Consider the following 19,020-nt stretch of genomic DNA (forward strand, 5'->3'; position numbering starts at 1 on the left):
TGTGTGTGTGTGTGTGTGTGTGTGTGTGTGTGTGTGTGTGTGTGTGTAGAGATAGATAGATAAATAAAGATATGAGAGAGAGACAGAGAGAGACTGAGAAGTTGATTTTAAGGCATTGTTTCATGTATTGATAGTTGTGGGCTGGCAAATCTAAATTCTGCATAACAAACTGGAGACCCAGGGAAGAGTTGATATTGCAGCTGAACCCAAAAGCATTCTGGAGGCAAAATTCCTTCCCCCTCAGAGGATTAGTTCTTTTTTTTAAAGTCTTAAATTGGTTGTATGAGACCCATTCACATTATGGAGGCGTTATCTGTTTTACTCAAAGTCTACTGATTTAAATGTTAATCACATCTACAAAACACTTTCACAGCAACATCTAGATTGGTGTTTGATTAAAAACTGGTTATTTGGGCTTCCCTGGTGGCGCAGTGGTTGAGAGTCCGCCTGCCAATGCAGGGGACACAGGTTCGTGCCCTGGTCCGGGAAGATCCCACATGCCGTGGAGCGGCTAGGCCCGTGAGCCATGGCCACTGAGCCTGCGCGTCCGGAGCCTATGCTCCGCAACGGGAGAGGCCACGACAGTGAGAGGCCCGCGTATCGCAAAAAAACCCAAAAAACAAAAAACAACTGGTTATCATGGGTAGAGTGGTTTAACCAAGTTGACACATAAAATTAACCAAATGGGTAAAATGTACTGAGAGAAAGGTCTTTAGTGTGAGGTTTTATGTTTATCTGCTAGGGGTTAGGCTGTGTTTACTGTTTGTTTAGCAAAGGCTAACGTTTGCTTTGGTGTCCTTTTTATTTGGGTTTCTTTTTTTAACATCTTTATTGGGGTATAATTGCTTTAAAATGGTGTGTTAGTTTCTGCTTTATAACAAAGTGAATCAGTTATACATATACATATGTTCCCATATCTCTTCCCTCTTGCGTCTCCCTCCCTCCCACCCTCCCTATCCCACCCCTCCGGGCAGTCACAAAGCACTGAGCTGATCTCCCTGTGCTATGCGGCTGCTTCCCACTAGCTATCTACCTTACGTTTGGTAGTGTATATATGTCCATGCCTCTCTCTTGCTTTGTCACAGCTCACCCTTCCCCCTCCCCGTATCCTCAAGTCTGTTCTCTAGTAGGTCTGTGTCTTCATTCCTGTCTTACCCCTAGGTTCTTCATGACATTATTTTTCTTAAATTCGATATATATGTGTTAGCATATGGTATTTGTCTTTCTCTTTCTGACTTACTTCACTCTGTATGACAGAATCTAGGTCTATCCACCTCATTACAAATAGCTCAATTTTGTTTCTTTTTATGGCTTAGTAATATTCCATTGTATATATGTGCCACATCTTCTTTATCCATTCATCTGATGATGGGCACTTAGGTTGTTTCTGTCTCCGGCCTATTGTAAATAGAGCTGCAGTGAACATTTTGGTGCGTGACTCTTTTTGAATTATGGTTTTCTCAGGGTATATGCCCAGTAGTGGGATTGCTGGGTCATATGGTAGTTCAATTTTTAGTTTTTTAAGGAACCTCCATACTGTTCTCCATAGTGTCTGTACCAATCACATTCCCACCAGCAGTGCAAGAGTGTTCCCTTTTCTCCACACCCTCTCCAGCATGTATTGTTTCTAGATTTTTTGATGATGGCCATTCTGACTGGTGTGAGATGATATCTCATTGTAGTTTTGATTTGCATTTCTCTAATGATTAATGATGTTGAGCATTCTTTCATGTGTTTGTTGGCAGTCTGTATATCTTCTTTGGAGAAATGTCTATTTAGGTCTTCTGCCCGTCTTTGGATTGGGTTGTTTGTTTTTTTGTTATTGAGCTTCACGAGCTGCTTGTAAATTTTGGAAATTAATCCTTTGTCAGTTGCTTCATTTGCAAATATTTTCTCCCATTCTGAGGGTTGTCTTTTAGTCTTGTTTATGGTTTCCTTTGCTGTGCAAAAGCTTTGAAGTTTCATTAGGTCCCATTTGTTTATTTTTGTTTTTATTTCCATTTCTCTAGGAGGTGGGTCAAAAAGGATCTTGCTGTGATTTATGTCGTAGAGTGTTCTTTCTGCCTGTGTTTTCCTCTAAGAGTTTGATAGTTTCTGGCCTTACATTTAGGTCTTTAATCCATTTTGAGCTTATTTTTGTGTATGGTGTTAGGGAGTGATCTAATCTCATACTTTTACATGTACCTGTCCAGTTTTGCAGCACCACTTATTGAAGAAGCTGTCCTTTCTCCACTGTACATTCCTGCCTCCTTTATCAAAGATAAGGTGACCATATGTGTGTGGGTTTATCTCTGGGCTTTCTATTCTGTTCCATTGATCTATCTTTCTGTTTTTGTGCAAGTACCATACTGTCTTGATTACTGTAGCTTTGTAGTATAGTCTGAAGTCAGGGAGCCTGATTCCTCCAGCTCCATTTTTCATTCTCAATATTGCTTTGGCTATTCGGGGTCTTTTGTGTTTCCATACAAATTGTGAAAGTTTTTGTTCTAGTTCTGTGAAAAATGCCAGTGGTAGTTTGATAGGGATTGCATTGAATCTGTAGATTGCTTTGGGTAGTAGAATCATTTTCACAATGTTGATTCTTCCAATCCAAGAACATGGTATATCTCTCCATCTATTTGTATCATCTTTAATTTCTTTCATCAGTGTCTTATAATTTTCTACATACAGGTCTTTTGTCTCCTTAGGTTGGTTTATTCCTAGATATTTTATTCTTTTTGTTGCAGTGGTAAATGGGAGTGTTTTCTTGATTTCACTTTCAGATATTTCATCATTAGTGTATGGGAATGCCAGAGATTTCTGTGCATTAATTTTGGATCCTGCTACTTTACCAAATGCATTGATTAGCTCTAGTAGTTTTCTGGTAGCATCTTTAGGATTCTCTATGTATAGTATCATGTAATCTGCAAACAGTGACAGCTTTACTTCTTCTTTTCTGATTTGGATTCCTTTTATTTCTTTTTCTTCTCTGATTGCTGTGGCTAAAACTTCCAAAACTACGTTGAATAAGAGTGGTGAGAGTGGGCAACCTTGTCTTGTTCCTGATCTTAGTGGAAATGGTTTCAGTTTTTCACCATTGAGGACGATATTGGCTCTGGGTTTTTCATATATGCCCTTTATTATGTTGAGGAAAGTTCCCTCTATGTCTACTTTCTGCAGGGTTTTTATCATAAATGGGTGTTGAATTTTGTCAAAAGCTTTCTCTGCATCTACTGAGATGATCATATGGTTTTTCTCCTTCAATTGGTTAATATGGTTTATTACATTGATTGATTTGCGTATATTGAAGAATCCTTGCATTCCTGGAAGAAACCCCACTTGATCATGGTGTATGATCCTTTTAATGTGCTGTTGGATTCTGTTTGCTAGTATTTTGTTGAGGATTTTTGCATCTATGTTCATCAGTGATATTGGCCTGTAGTTTTCTTTCTTTGTGACATCCTGGTCTGGTTTTGGTATCAAGGTGATGATGGCCTCGTAGAATGAATTTGGGAGGGTTCCTCCCTCTGCTATTTTTTGTAAGAGTTTGAGAAGGATAGGTGTTAGCTCTTCTCTAAATGTTTGATAGAATTCGCCTGTGAAGCCATCGGGTCCTGGGCCTTTGTTTGTTGGAAGATTTTTAATCACAGTTTTAATTTCAGTGCTTGTGATTGGTCTGTTCATATTTTCTATTTCTTCCTGATTCATTCTTGGCAGGTTGTGTTTTTCTAAGAATTTGTCCATTTCTTCCAGGTTGTCCATTTTATTGGCATGTAGTTGCTTGTAGTAATCTCTCATGATCTTTTGTATTTCTGCAGTGTCAGTTTTTACTTCTTCTTTTTCATTTCTAATTCTATTGATTTGAATCTTCTCCCTTTTTTTCTTGATGAGTATGGCTGTTTATCTATTTTGTTTTCTTGAGAGACTTCTTAGATATCATCTGAAACACAAAGATCTTTCAGTTGTATTACCTTTTTATTATACCGAAGCCCTATTGATGAAACCTATTGTGAGGTGTCTGGGGAGGGGAAGTATTCCATAGTCTTATGTTTAGTTCTCAGTCTTTTAGTGAGCTTGTGCCCCTAGGCTCTGACCTTCACAAGTGCTTCTCAGTTTTTTCTCCCTTAGGAAAGATTGGAAGGCTAGAGGGTTTTGGAGTTGGGTTTTTACACCCTGGGGGTTGGTTAGTCTCTGGTAAAATCCCAGCAGGCTTTGGTAAAATAATTTCTCTTGAGGAGAGGCCTTGTTAAGAAATATATACTTAGGGGAAATTTTATTTTATTTTATTTTTAAATTAGTTTTTATTGGAGCATAGTTGCTTTACAATGTTGTGTTAGTTTGTACTGTACAGCAAAATAAATCAGCTGTACTTATATATATCCCCTCTTTTTTGGATTTCCTTCCCATTTAGGTTACCGCAGTGCATAAAGTAGAGTTCCCTATGTGATACAGTATGTTCTCATCAGTTATCAATTCTACACATAGTATCAATTGTGTATATATGTCAATCTGAATCTCCCAGTTCCTCCCACCCCCACCCTTTCTTCCTTGGTATCCATACATTTGTTCTCTACTTCTCTGTCTCTCTTTCAGCTTTGCAAATAAGATAATCTGTGACATTTTTCTAGATTCCACATGTATGTCTTAATGTACGATGTTTGTTTTTCTCTTAATGACTTTCTTCACTCTATATGACGCTCTCTAGGTCCAACCATGTCTCTGCAAATGACCCAGTTTTGTTCCTTTTTATGGCTGAGTAATATTCCATGGTATATATATGTACCACATCTTCTTTATCCACTCGTCTGTTGATAGACATTTAGGTTGCTTCCATGTCCTGGCTTTTGTAAACAGTGCTGTAATGAACATTGGGGTGCATGTGTCTTTTTGAATTATGATTTTCTCAGGGTATATGCCCAGTAGTGGGATTGCTGGGTCATATGGTAGTTCTAGTTTTACTTTTTTGAGGAACCTCCATACTGTTCTCCATAGTGGCTGTATCAGTTTACATTCCTACTAAGAGTGCATGAAGGTTCCCTTTTCTCCACACCCTCTCCAGCATTTACTGTTTATAGATTTTTTGATGATGGCCATTCTGACTGGTGTGAGGTGATACCTCATTGTAGTTTTGATATGCATTTCTCTAATAATTAGTGATGTTGAGCATCTTTTCATGTGTCTGTTGGCCATATGTATGTCTTCTTTGGAGAAATGTCTATTTGGGTCTTCCATCCATTTTTTTTATTGGGTTTTTTCTTTTTTTGATATTGAGCTCCATGAGCTGCATGTATAGTTTGGAGATTAATCCTTTGTCAGTTGCTTCCTTTGCAAATATTTTCTCCCATTCTGAGGGTTGTCTTTTCGTCTTGTTTATGGTTTCCTTTGCTGTGCAAAAGCTTTTAAGTTTCATTAGGTCCCATTTGTTTATTTTTGTTTTTATTTCCATTACTCTAGGAGGTGGGTCAAAAAAGATCTTCCTATGATTTATGTCACAGAGTGTTCTGCCTTTGTTTTCCTCTGAGAGTTTTATAGTGTCCAGTCTTATATTTAGGTCTTTAATCCATTTTGAATTTTTTTTTCTTTTGTAGGGTGTTAGGAAGTGTTCTAATTTCATTCTTTTACATGTAGCTGTCCAGTTTTCTTAGCACCACTTATTGAAGAGACTGTCTTTTCTCCATTGTGTATCCTTGCCTCCTTTGTCATAGACTAGTTGACCATAGGTGCGTGGATTTAATCTCTGGGCTTTCTATCCTGTTCCATTGATCTATATTTCTGTTTTTGTGCCAGTACCATGTTGTCTTGATTACTGTAGCTTTGTGTATAGTCTGAAGTCAGGGAACCTGATTCCTCCACCTCCATTTTTCTTTCTCAAGATTGATTTGACTCTTCGGGGTCTTTGTGTTTCCATAAAAATTGTAAAATTTTTTGTTCTAGTTCTGTGAAAAATGCCAGTGGTAGTTTGATAGGGATTGCATTGAATCTGTAGATTGCTTTGGGTAGTAGAGTCATTTTCACAATGTTGATTCTTCCAATCCAAGAACATGGTATATCTCTCCATCTGTTTGTATCATCTTTAATTTCTTTCATCAGTGTCTTATAGTTTTCTGCATACAGGTCTTTTGTCTCCCTAGGTAGGTTTATTCCTAGATATTTTATTCTTTTTGTTGCAATGGTAAATGGGAGTGTTTCCTTAATTTCTCTTTCAGATTTTTCATCATTAGTGTATAGGAATGCCAGAGATTTCTGTGCATTAATTTTGTATCCTGCTACTTTACCAAATGCATTGATTAGCTCTAGTAGTTTTCTGGTGGCATCTTTAGGATTTTCTATATATAGTATCATATCATCTGTAAATGGTGACAGTTTTACTTCTTCTTTTCCACTTTGAATTTCTTTTATTTCTTTTTCTTCTCTCATTTCCATGGCTGAGACTTCCGAAACTATGTTGAATAAATAGTGGTGAGAGTGGGCACCCTTGTCTTGTTCCTGATCTTAGAGGAAATGTTTTCAGTTTTTCACTATTGAGAATAATGTTGGGTGTGGGTTTGTCGTATATGACCTTTATTATGTTGAGGTAGAGTCCCTCTATGCCCACTTTCTGGAGAGTTTTTTTTTATCATAAATGTGTGTTGAATTTTGTCAGAAGCCTTTTCAGCATCTGTTGAGATGGTCATATGGTTTTTGTTCTTCAGTTTGTTAATATGGTATATCACATTGATTTGTGTTTATTGAAGAATCCTTGCATCCCTGGGATAAACCCCACTTGATCATGGTGTTTGATCCTTTTTATGTTTTGTTGGATTCATTTTGCTAGTATTTCATTGAGGATTTTTGTGTCTATGTTCATCAGTGATATTGGCCTATAGTTATCTTCTTGTGATATCTTTGTCTGGTTTTGCTATCAGGGTGATGGTGGCCTTGTAGAATGAGTTTGGGAGTGTTCTACCCTCTGCAATTTTTGCAAGAGTTTGGGAAGAATAGGTGTTAGCTCTTCCCTAAATGTTTGATAGAATTCGCCTGTGAAGGCTTCTGGTTCTGGAGTTCTGTTGGTTGGAAGATTTTTAATCACAGTTTCAATTTCATTACTTGTGATTTGTCTGTTTATGTTTTCTATTTCTTCCTGGCTCAGTCCTGGGAGGTTGTCCTTTTTTAAGAATTTGTCCATTTTTTCCATGTTGTCCATTCTATTGGCATATAGTTGCTTGTAGTAGTCTCTTATGATCCTTTGTATTTCTGCGGTGTCAGCTGTAACTTCTCCTTTTTCATTTCTAATTTTATTGATTTGAGTCCTCTCCCTTTTTTCTTGTGGAATCTGGCTAAAGGTTTATCAATTTTGTTTACTTTTCAGAGAACCAGCTTTTAGTTTTATTGATTTTTGCTATTGTTTCCTTCCTTTCTATTTCATTTATTTCTGCTATGGTATTTATGATTTCTTTCATTCTACTAACTTTGGGTTTTGTTTGTTCTTCTTTCTCTAGTTGCTCTAGATGTAAGGTTAGGTTGTTTATTTGAGATATTTCTTGTTTCTTGAGGTAAGATTGTATTGCTATAAACTTCCATCCTAGAACTGCTTTTGCTCCATCCCGTAAGTCTTGGGTTGTCATGTTTTTGTTGTTATTTGTTTCTTATTATTTTCTGATTTTCTCTTTAATTTATTCAGTGATCTCTTGGTTATTCAGTTGCGTATTGTTTAGCCTGCATGTGTTTATGGTTTTTACATTTTTTTCCCTGTAATTGATTTCTGATCTCATAGTGTTATGGTCGGAAAAGATGCTTGACACGATTTCAGTTTTCTTAAATTTACTGAGACTTGATTTATGAGCCAGGATGTGATCTCTCCTGGAGAATATTTTGTGTGCACTTGAGAAGAAAGTGTATTCTGCTGCTTTCGGATGGGATGTACTATAAATGTCAGTTAAGTCTATCTGGTCTGATGTGTCATTTAAGTCTTGTGTTTCCTTATTAATTTTTTGTCTCGCTGATCTGTCCATTGGTGTAAGTGGAGTGTTAACGTCCCCCACTATTATTGTGTTACTGTCAAATTCCCCTTTTATGGCTGTTAGCATTTACCTTATGTATCGAGGTACTCCTAAGTTGGGTGCATAAATATTTACAATTCTTATATCTTTTTCTTGGATTGATCCCTTGACCACTATGTAGTGTCCTTCCTTTTCTCTTGTAATAGTCTTTATTTTAAAGTCTCTCTTCAGGCTTCCCTGGTGGTCCAGTGGTAGAGAATTCACCTTCCAATGCAGGGGATGCAGGTTTAATCCCTGGTTGGGGAACTAAGATCCCACATGCCGTGGGGTAACTAATCCCGCGTGCTTTAACTATTGAGCTTGGACGCCTCAACTGCAGAGCCTGTGTGCCACAAGTACAGAGCCCACGTGCCCTGGAGCCCATGTACCACAGCTAGAGAGAAGTCTGCGTGCCACAACTAGAAAGAAGCCTGCATGCTGCAATGAAGAGCACGTGTGCTGCAACTAAATATACTGCATGCTGCAACGAAGATCTTGCCTGCTGCAAGTAATACCCGGCACAGCCAAAAAATAAAATGAAAAAAGATAATAAAGTCTATCTTGTGTGGTATGAGTATTGCTACTCCAGCTTTCTTATGATTCCCATTTGCATGGAATATCTTTTTCCATCCCCTTACTTTCAGTCTGTATGTGTCCCTAGGTCTGAAGTGGGTCTCTTGTAGACAGCATATACATGGGTCTTGTTATTGTGTCCATTCAGCCAGTCTTTGTCTTTTGGTTGGAGCATTTAATCCACTTACATTCAAGGTAATTATCGATATGTATGTACATTCAAGGTAATTATCGATATGTATATTCCTATTACCATTTTCTTAATTGTTTTGTTTTTGTAGGTCTTTTTCTTCTCTTGTGTTTCCTGCCTAGAGAGTTCCTTTAGCATTTGTTGTAGAGCTGGTTTGGTGGTGCTGAATTCTCTTAGCTTTTGCTTGTCTGTAAAGCTTTTGATTTCTCCATTAAATCTGGATCAGATCCATGCTGGGTAGAGTAGTCTTGGTTGTAGGTTTTCCCCTTTCATCACTTTAAATATGTCCTGCCACTCCTTTTTGACTGCAGTGTTTCTGCTGAAAAATGAGCTGATAACCTTATGGGGATTCCCTTGTAGTTTATTTGTTGCTTTTCCCTTGCTGCTTTTAATATTTTTTCTTCGTATTTAATTTTTTTTAGCTTGATAACATGTGTCTTGGCATGTTTTTCCTTGGATTTATCCTGTATGGGACTCTTTGTGCTTCCTGGACTTGGGTGGCTATTTCCTTTCCCATGTTAGGGAAGTTCTTGAGTATAATCTGTTCAGATATTTTCTTAGGCCCTTTCCCTTTCTCTTCTTCTTCTTCTGGGACCCCTATAATTCGAATATTGGTGCATTTCGTGTCCCAGAGGTCTCTGAGACTGTCCTCATTTCTTTTCATTCTTTTTTCTTTATTCTGCTCTGCATCAGTTATTTCTACCATTCTGTCTTACAGGTCACTTATCTGTTCTTCTGCCTCAGTTTTTCTGCTATTGATTCCTTCTAGGGTATTTTTCATTTCAGTTATTGTGCTGTTCATTACTGATTGTTGGTTCTTTGGTTCTTCTATGTCCTTGTTAAATATTTCTTTTATCTTCTTGATCCATGCCTCCATTTTGTTTCTGAGATCTTGGATCATCTTTACTATCATTACTCTGAATTATTTCTTGGGTAGATTACCTATTTCCTCTTCATCTGTTTGGTTTTGTGGGATTTTACCTTGCTCCTTCATCTGCAGCATATTTCTCTGTCATCTCATTTTGTCTAACCTGCTTTGTTTATGGTCTCCTTTCTGTGGGCTGCAGGGTTGTGGTTCCTCTTGCTTCTGTGGTCTGCCCTCTGGTGAGTGATGTTGTTCCAGGGGCTTGTGTAGGTGTCCTGGTGGGAGGGACTGGTGCTTACGCTCTGGTGGGTGGATCTGAGTGTTTTGCCTCTAATGGCAGGCCTGCATCAGGTCATGTGTTTTGGGGAGTCTGTGAGCTTAGTATGACTTTAAGCAACCTGTCTGTGGACGGGTGGGGCTGTGTTCATGTCTTGCTGGTTGTTTGGTGTGAGGTGTCCAGCACTGGAGCCTGCAGGCAGTTGGGTGGAGCCAGGTCTTGGTGTTGATATGGATACCTCCAGCAAAGCGCACTCCAATTAATATTCCCTGGTCCTGGGAATTCTCTGGTGGTCCAGCATGCTGGACTCTGTGCTCACACCACGGAGGCCCAGGCCTGACCCCTGGCCGGGGAACCAGGACCTTGGAAGCTGCACAGTGTGACCAGAGAAATAAGAAAAAAAAGGAAAGAAAAAAACCCAAAAAGTAAAGAAAACTAACAGAGGAATAAAGCCTAAGACAAATAGCAAAAACAAAAGCAAATGAACAGCAGCAGCAACAACACAACACACACACAGAAAAAAAATAAGAGAACAAACAAACAAAAGAATTCAAAAATGAGAGAAATCAATATGGACTAAAGTAATAACAAAAACTGAAAAATAGAAAGGAAGCAAGCAAAAAAGTGAAGAAAACATAAAATATATACATGAAAGCAATAAAAATAAAATAAAACAAAAATCAAAGAACCAAAACCAGAGAAAAACCCCAAAACAACCAAAAAGTAAAATAAAAATAGAAAAATTAAAAATATATATATTAAAAAAATAAGAATAAAAGATAAAAAATAATTAAAGCAACAATACCAACAACTGAACAGAATGAAACAAACAATAAAAGCATAACAGTAATAAATATATTTTCTTGGGGCATCCTCTCTCAGTGTCCTTGCTCCCACAGTGAGCCATAGCCAATCCCCGCCTCCCAGGGAGGCCTTCCAATACCTCTGCATAGGTCTCTACACCTGCTGTGGGCACTGTGGGGTCAGCTCATAGTCTGACCTGGCCTGACTCTCCGGTGTACTTGCCCTCAAAGTCCACTGCTGTGAAGGCTATACTGAACTCAATTGTTGGAACATTCATCTATTCAGGTATCTCACAGATGCAAGATTTACCAACCCGATCTTGGGGATTTAATCTGCAGCTTCTGCAACTGCATGGAAAGATTTCCATTCCTCTTCCTTAGTTGCACTGTCCCTGGGGCTCAGCTTCGGTTTTGATCCCTTCTCTGCATGTGCGCCACCTTCCTTCCTTGCCCAGGCAAGAGGGAGTGGAAGCAGCAGCTGATTGGGTCACACTTATTCAGGCCAGGGAGGGGTACGGCGGCTACAGTTGGGGGGGCGGCCACAATTGGGGTGTGTGCGAGTTACCTGCAGCAGCCGGGACCAGCAGGCGGTTGCAACAGACTGTGGCGCACTGGCTCTGATGGGAGTCCCCCTCCCAGTACCCGTGGATGCAGGAGCTGGCGTGTGAGGGTGGTGGCTGCCTTGCCCCGCCCCCATGCACCACTCAGCAATGGCACTTCACCTTCCAGGCAGACCACGCTTCCTCTAGGGGCATTCCTGGCTGTGCTTCCCTCATTCCTGTCCCCTCTGCTGTGCCTGGGGAGGCAGAAGCCGGCTGCAAAGGTGTTGTAATGGTGGCCCCACCCTTTGCATACCACTCAAGAGTGACGCCTTGCTTCTATGGTGTCTGGAACTTTTCCCACAAACTCTCCTGGTTGTAGAGCTCCTTACTCCTGTCCCTTCAGGCTGTCTTTTTGTAGCCAACAGCTGTCCCCTCCCTGGGTCCTCACTCCAAACCCCATTTTCCAGCACCCAGACCTTGTTTGCAATAGGTGACTCATGACTCAGGCTGGAATGCACAGAGCTGTGGTGTAGACCATGTGTGCAGTTCTTACTTTGTCCTGCCTTCTACTGACCAATGGCTGTGTTCTCCTTTGATTCCCCCGAAGGTCCTTTTCTTTCCCAGCTGATTTCCCCACCATGAGGGAGTTAGAATTTCTGAGTTGCAGGGACCTCTCCTCACCTTCAGCTTCCCACCAGGGGTGCTAGTCCCATTTTTGATTCCTCTTTTCTTTTTTTTTCTTTCTTTCATCTTACCCAGTTGTGAGGGGATTTTTCTTGTCCTTTTAGGTTCCAAAGTCTTCTGCTAATGTTCAGCAGGTGCTCTATGAGAATTGTTCTATTTGTAGATGTATTCTTGATGTACTTGCGAGGAGCAACGAATTCTGCGTCCTCCTATTCTGCCATCTTGACTCCTCCCCGCTAGGGCATATTTTTAAATGTCTGTGTTCCCTCTCCTCCCACAGAAAGCAGGAAGGGACTTTTCTCTGATCTTCACAGTGACAATCTGATTGTGCTCCTCTGTGTAGAATTCACGAAATTATGGGAACTCCTCTAGACCGGGCCCTCCCAGACATTTTAACTCTCAAGTATGTCCACACTGATCCTCCAGTAATTTGTTAATTGCAAATTTGATTTTCCTACCCTGTTACTGGTTTCCATGGAGCTTCCTTTCTTCTGGGTTTTTGCTCTGCTAAATTGTCATTCTCTGTATCTGCCTGTCTCTCTAGTTTTGGGAACAGCAATTTGCCCTATGACCTCAGTTCTCTGATGACTCTAGGAAGAGGTGTTGATTTTCAGTTTGCTCAGCTTTTTTCATGTTGTGTGAAAAGGAGAGACAACTTCCAAGTTCCTACATCCTGGATTGGAAGCCAGAAGTCCCTCCATTATGTTTTTGTTTTTCCACTGAGTAATGTTCAATAGCCATTACTTTTCTAAACTTGTAGTCTGTGGAATAGAGGAACAGTTAAGAATGATGATTCCTTTAGTTTATTTAAATCTTAACTATGTTTCTAGTCAAACTAGTAGAAAGTCACACACACATTTTTTTTAACTAGTTGCAGGAAATCTTTCATAGAACAATCTAATAATATAACATATTTTATTGATAATAGTGTAAAAATTGCCATATATCTTCTTTTGGTAAGACTACGCTTTACCTTTGTTGCTGTTAGTTATAAAGTAAATCTTGTAATAAATTTCTCCTTTAAGTATTATATTAGATAACATGACTCTGCTAATAACCGAGTGTATTGTATTCAATTAGATGATTTTTTTAAACATTATATTTCTCTTTTTCCTTACCTTCTAGGAAGCTCATAGATAAGTTTTGGTTCTCATTTACATTTAATTTCTCACCCCTTCCCCTTTCTCCATTTACCATTGTTTTAGTTGTTGTGGTTTCATTACTTTTCTGTTTTTTTATTAAAATTTTTATGTGCATTTGAAAGTAGGTCATATAAATAATATATTAAGTATGCTCAAGTATTGCCTCCTACAGTTTTAGGTCTTCTGTGCCACTGCTGCCACACCCCACTTTTTTTCGAAAATGCTTCATATTCACGATCATTTTCTTCTTACTCTGTAGACTTCTTTTGACCATGATTTGAATTATTCATTTCATGGCTTATCCATAATAAATTATTTGTTTCAGACATACTTCCTCTTGTCACTCTTTATGCTTTATGGTTCCTCTGAGTTCTATTTGCTATTTTAATATTAACTCAAGGCAGACCATTAAGAATGTACTCTACTGTATCCAGAAAAGTTTGTTTGAAAAGGTTTCATGAAGCTAAATTTAGGACTTAGAGGGTATTATGCTTAGTGAAGTAAGTCAGAGAAAGACAAATAATATTTGATATCACTTATATGTGGAATCTGAACAATAAAACAAACTAATGAATATAACAAAAAAGAAACAGACTCACGTAGAACAAACTAGTGGTTACCAGTGGGGAGAGGAAAAGGGGAAGGGACAAGATAGGTGTAGGGGATTAAGAGGTACAAACTACTATGTATAATGTAAATAAGCTAAAAGGATATATTGTACAGCACAGGGAATATAGCCATTTTGAATAATAACTATAAATGGAGTATAACTTTTAAAAATTGTGAATCATGTTATACACCTGAAACTTATATAATTTATTATAAATCAACTATACCTCAGTAAAAAAGAAAACAAAATAAATGAATTGTAACTATATATACCTGTGCTTTCATTATAGAAACTAGATCATTGAGGGTATATTTTATCAGGAAAATGTTTGGAGTTATACAAAATTTAACAGATCTTTGAGAGTTTATCAGTCCTCTTCCGTTGGGAGTACATCTTTGTCTAACTTATTACTTTAATGATTATAATATATAATACCAATTATTAAACTAATTATCAAAATTTGATAGTTTTGGTTAACTAAGTTCCCACTGTATTTTGTGTTTTTATTTAGAAATTAAGTCTATATTTGTCCTGTGGATTACTAAATTCACTCAAATGCCAACATTTTAATATATTAAGTAATTTTCAGGAAAGGGCTTGCTATTGGTGTCATTTATATTGTCAAGTTAAGTTTAGTTCACATTATTGGGCAAACCCTTCTGAACCTTAAATCATTTGATCTAGTGTCGCACCTTCCTGATAGTCTCCAGAATAGGTGAGGATGCTCAATTTTTGTCAGTTCTCCTTTGAAAGGATAGGCCTGTAGGTATTTCAGTCTTAGTGTTCATATGATTGAATTTATCATTCAGTGTCAGTCTCATTCATAAACATTTACTATAATCTAGTTTGGGAGATAGTATGTGTACATAGATAATCAGTAAGACTAGGTAATTTGTTATGTGTCAAATGAATAATGTAGGCAATACAGAAATTTAGAAATAGCAGAAATTACTGTGATAGCTGGGGAAGGCTTCATTGAGGAGGTAGAAATTGAATATTGAAGGAGGCTGAGACTTAGATGAGAAAGGAAAAATAGGCTGTGAATTGTGGATGGGCCATGTTATGCATCTGTTTTTATGCTGTTTGATTGATGTCAAACACATTTTGATATGCCCTAATAATTAAAATAGGAAATAAAAATTAAAAGTAATATGAGGTACCATTTATATCTCATTTGTAAAAACTTACCAAGCTTGAGCGTCATGTTGGTGCACATGTGGAGCTATGAGAACTCTTGAAGTGCATATAACCTATGAACTAGTAATGCCACCTCTTAATATAAATAATCAAAAGCAATGTTTTATTAATGTGATCCTCACACTGAAAAAAATACATTTTACTTCATGACCCAGTATACACAGAGATGAAATAAAAGTTTCATACATACACTACTATATATAAAATAGATAACTGATAAGAATCTACTGTATAGCACAGGGAGCTGTACTTAATACTCTACAATGGCATATATGGAGAAAGAGTACAAAAAAGAGTGGATATATGTATGTGTATAACTGATTCACTTTACTGTGCAGCAGAAACTTATACAACATTATAAATCAACTATACTCCAATAAAAATTTTAAAAAATAATGTAGTTTTACTATATATAATAAAGGTAAAATATAACAAAGCATATATCAAGTATGAATTTAATAATGTTTAAATAAAATAGAAATTCTAAATTAAACACTGCAAAAAAATTTAAGAGCTACTAGTTTCAAATATTGGTTGAAAAAATGAGTGGGTTGACAAAAGTTGAGTAAGTTTAGTAAAGAGTTAATATCAGGACATGGATGTCTGTTTTAGCATGTTGGTTCGAGGTGGCAGCAGATAATTCAGATGGAGGTATTTTAGAGAAAACTGGAAATGTGGGATTGGTGATTGGGAAAGAGTCAGGGCTGGATTATGGATTGGGTAGTCTTTCAGATAGAGATGAGATCAGAAGCCAAGAGAGTGGGTAAATTTTCTGAGGGAAAAGCTGTAAAGATTTGAGAAGAGGGAAACTAAGAATTGAGTCATGGATACATCCTCCAATTAGATAGCATTTACTCTGGTAGGTGAGAAGAATATTCAGTTAAAAATTATGGCAATTTTAATATTCTGAATATTCTTTCTACAGAGCAAGATACTTTTTGTATCAAGGCAGACTTTCCATTTTTCATTCTTTAAAATTGCTTATGCTTTCACAAAACTGTATTCGTTTCTCTAAAAAATATTTTCTTCCAAATGATAGTAAAATAGAGGATAATTCTTATTTTAGTTACATAAGCATTTTCTTTAATTAGAATGTTTTGTAAAATTTCATTTTTTTCCTATTACACACAGAAATCCAAAAAGTTTGCTTTCTGTATGTGGCTTAATATTTGGTATCCAGTTTTTAATGGGTTCTTCATCTTAAACTAGTAAGTCAGTACCAGATTTGTACATTTTACTTGAAAATCTCTGGGCATGTCATAGGAAATGAGTATTATGATAATGGATGTTATTATGAAAGGTAGTTAATTCTAATATTATCAGTCAAAATCTAAAACTTTTTACATAAAATTATTTTTTCTTAGAAATACCAGCTCATCAGTAATTTTGCTTTTTTCCATAGAGAGAATCAGGACTAAAACAGGAAATAAATGACCTTGTAAAACGGAAGGTTGCAGTAGATGAAGAAAATGCTTTCTTAAGGAAAGAATTCAGTGACTTGCAGAAGAAATTTAAAGATAAAAGTCAAGAAGTTAAGGTGTGTTGACTTGTACATAGTTTTACAGTACTTTCTTTGAAGTCCTACTTAAAGCTTTGTCAGCCTTTGTGGCACAGAAAGTGACAAGCTTGGAGGAAAAATTGCCTTAGGCCCTGCTGTACCATACAGTTTTCTTATATGCAGAAACTCTGAGAAAGATGCTTTAAAGCTAAGGCTCTAAGCTTTATAACTTTAAGATAAATAGTTAATGATGGAAATGGAGCTAAGAAAGTAGGAGTGTGAATATGTGGCTTCTTGTAATTAGATTCTGATGGGACTGGCATTATTAATTGATAAAACCCAGGTCTGGGAGGATATGTCTGTGTGGGTCTCAAAAATAGCTGGGGACAGCATCAAAGGCAGCTTGATCAATTAATGGGCTCTTTGCAAATGTGTACTCATCAAAGCTGTCATCCAGTGAAAAAATATGACCCATCCACCTGCATGAAAAGAGGCCAATAAAAGTATACAGGTGACCTTGGCCATCAAATATAGAAGCTGCTGTGGGGGTAAAATTGTACAGTTTATATTTGCTGATTAGTTCTCACCTGTTTTTTGGTTTGTTTCATTCTGTTTTGTTTATCGGCCCCTGTGGTACTGTTCTACAGGACACTAAGGAGTGTGTACAGAATAAGGAAGAGCAAAACAGACTGGTTATAAAAAATCTGAAGGAGAAAAATGAGAAATTAAGTACCCACTGCGCTGACCTGCTAAATGACCTGGAGAAACTGAGGAAGCAGGAAGCACATTGGAGAAAAGAAAAGTATAGCATTGATGCAAAAATAAAGGTATGCAATGAGAATGGAATCTGTGCTGTTATTTTGAATCTAACTTCTTATAGGAAGTTTATTACATGTTATTTTCTTTAAATAACAAGTTATATATTCATATCCACCAGTGGGGACTAGCATTAATTTATATTCCTTCAGTTAAGACCCACAGCTTTTTAAAAATTGATGTTGCAAAGCAGGAAACTGACTTCAAATACTTATCTAAATGTAATCATTAAAAAATAAAGGCTGTTGCATTTTGAAATAAAACATGTTTTGAAAAAACATATTTAGAATTATGAATTTTGGCTTTTTGCAGTTAGGGATTAAATTTATAAATATAGCTAGGATTCATTGCAATATAGTTTTAATACTGTATTTTCCAGGTCCTTTAAAAACTATGTAAAAAAAGCACAAAACAGTTAAAAAATACTCACATGTGTTTTATATGTGTTTCTTTGGCTTGAGAGGGCCTTATTCATCGTAAAATTTTACTTTTATAGAAGATAAAAGGTGCAATCAATCTTTATAATATTCTTATATCCTTTTTGATCAGTTTTTTTTCAAAATAATATTTTCTTGTAGCTTTCTCTTGGTCTTGAGAATGTTTTTGTTCATTTTTTCCCACCGAATTTCAGGTTTCTCTTTTAACATAGATTTTGTTGAAAAGGCCTCAGACAAATTTTAGTGCTAGTAAATATGATAGTTCCTCTATGTATACATGCTTAAGAAGAATATATAACATAAGTATACACATATATATATATATAGTGCTATTAAAATATAGTAAGAATGGATATGTGTGTCTACGTGTGTGTGAGTGTATGCACGTGTGCCTGATTATTTAAGGATTTGTCTTTCTGAGTGTGTGAATCTATTCATTGCAGATATTTAAAGAAATACATACAGTAATTCTGTTAGTGCACAATCAGGGAATGACTGAGCCATTGAGAGAAGTGAATTCTGGCACATTTGTTTTCTTATTTTTATATCAGTTTCTGCTTCCCTACAGCCTTTAAGCAGTTTGGTAGTGTCATAAGGGTAAGTGGTACTTCCTTGTGTTAATCATAGCTGCATGATTTTTTGATGATGATTTCATTTCCTTATTTGCCATTCAAATAGTCCATTCTATAATTTACTGTGATTTTCAGTTCTGACTTTTTTTTCTATTAGAGTGCTTATCTTTTCTTATTAATTTGTAAGCATTCTTTATTCTAGATAGCAATACTTTTAAAAATATATATATATCACACATACCTTCTGTTCAGTGAGTCTTGAATAAGGTGAATTAAACATTCAAAAATTTGTGAATTTTTATAGTCATTTTTATTATTTCCTTCTCTAATGTTTTTGTTTTAGAAGTCTTATATTCTTAAGTATTCCCTACCCTAACATTTTTAATCTATTTAGAATTCATTTTTGGGTGTCGTCTTCCACACCGTTTATTCAGTAGTTTATTGATTTCTGATTCAGTCTCTCTCACATCTCTAAGTTTCCATGGGTATGTTTGGGTTTGTTTCTGGACTTCCTGTTTCTGGACTTTCTGGAAAACCTGTTATTTTCATGGTTTTAGGTATTGTAGTTTTAGAATTTTACTCATTATTTTGTAGGGTGATCTACTTTATTCTTCTTTTTGTAAGTCATGAGCCCTATATGTGCCTCTTCACTATCTAATAATATTTAAGGATCATTTCATTAGTTTTACTGAAAAATTCTGTTAGAAAGCAGGTTGGAACATCATCTAATTTATGAATTAATTTTGGAAGAATTATAATCCTGCTATTTAAGAATGTGGCATGTGGTTTTGTAAGTTTCTTAGAACGGTACTGTTCA

At 36.7% G+C, this 19,020-nt stretch overlaps 1 protein-coding gene across 9 annotated transcripts in view; it reads left to right on the top strand.

Annotated features, from left to right (window-relative positions):
- Nucleotides 1-19,020, top strand: part of CNTLN (centlein) — a 328,812-nt gene that overhangs the window by 87,696 nt on the left and 222,096 nt on the right. For 8 of the 9 annotated variants that reach the window (XM_027105917.1, XM_027105925.1, XM_027105918.1 and 5 more), the window contains exons 4-5: nt 16,283-16,417; nt 17,026-17,205. In XM_027105917.1, coding sequence (XP_026961718.1) covers nt 16,283-16,417; nt 17,026-17,205 — 315 coding nt within the window. The remainder of the gene's footprint in view (nt 1-16,282; nt 16,418-17,025; nt 17,206-19,020) is intronic. The other variant, XM_027105924.1, reaches the window with a different exon arrangement.

This window comes from Aethalodelphis obliquidens, unplaced genomic scaffold (genome assembly GCF_003676395.1).
Source record: "Aethalodelphis obliquidens isolate GAN/ISIS:26980383/991018 unplaced genomic scaffold, ASM367639v1 scaffold7, whole genome shotgun sequence".
NCBI classification, from domain to species: Eukaryota; Metazoa; Chordata; class Mammalia; order Artiodactyla; family Delphinidae; genus Aethalodelphis; species Aethalodelphis obliquidens.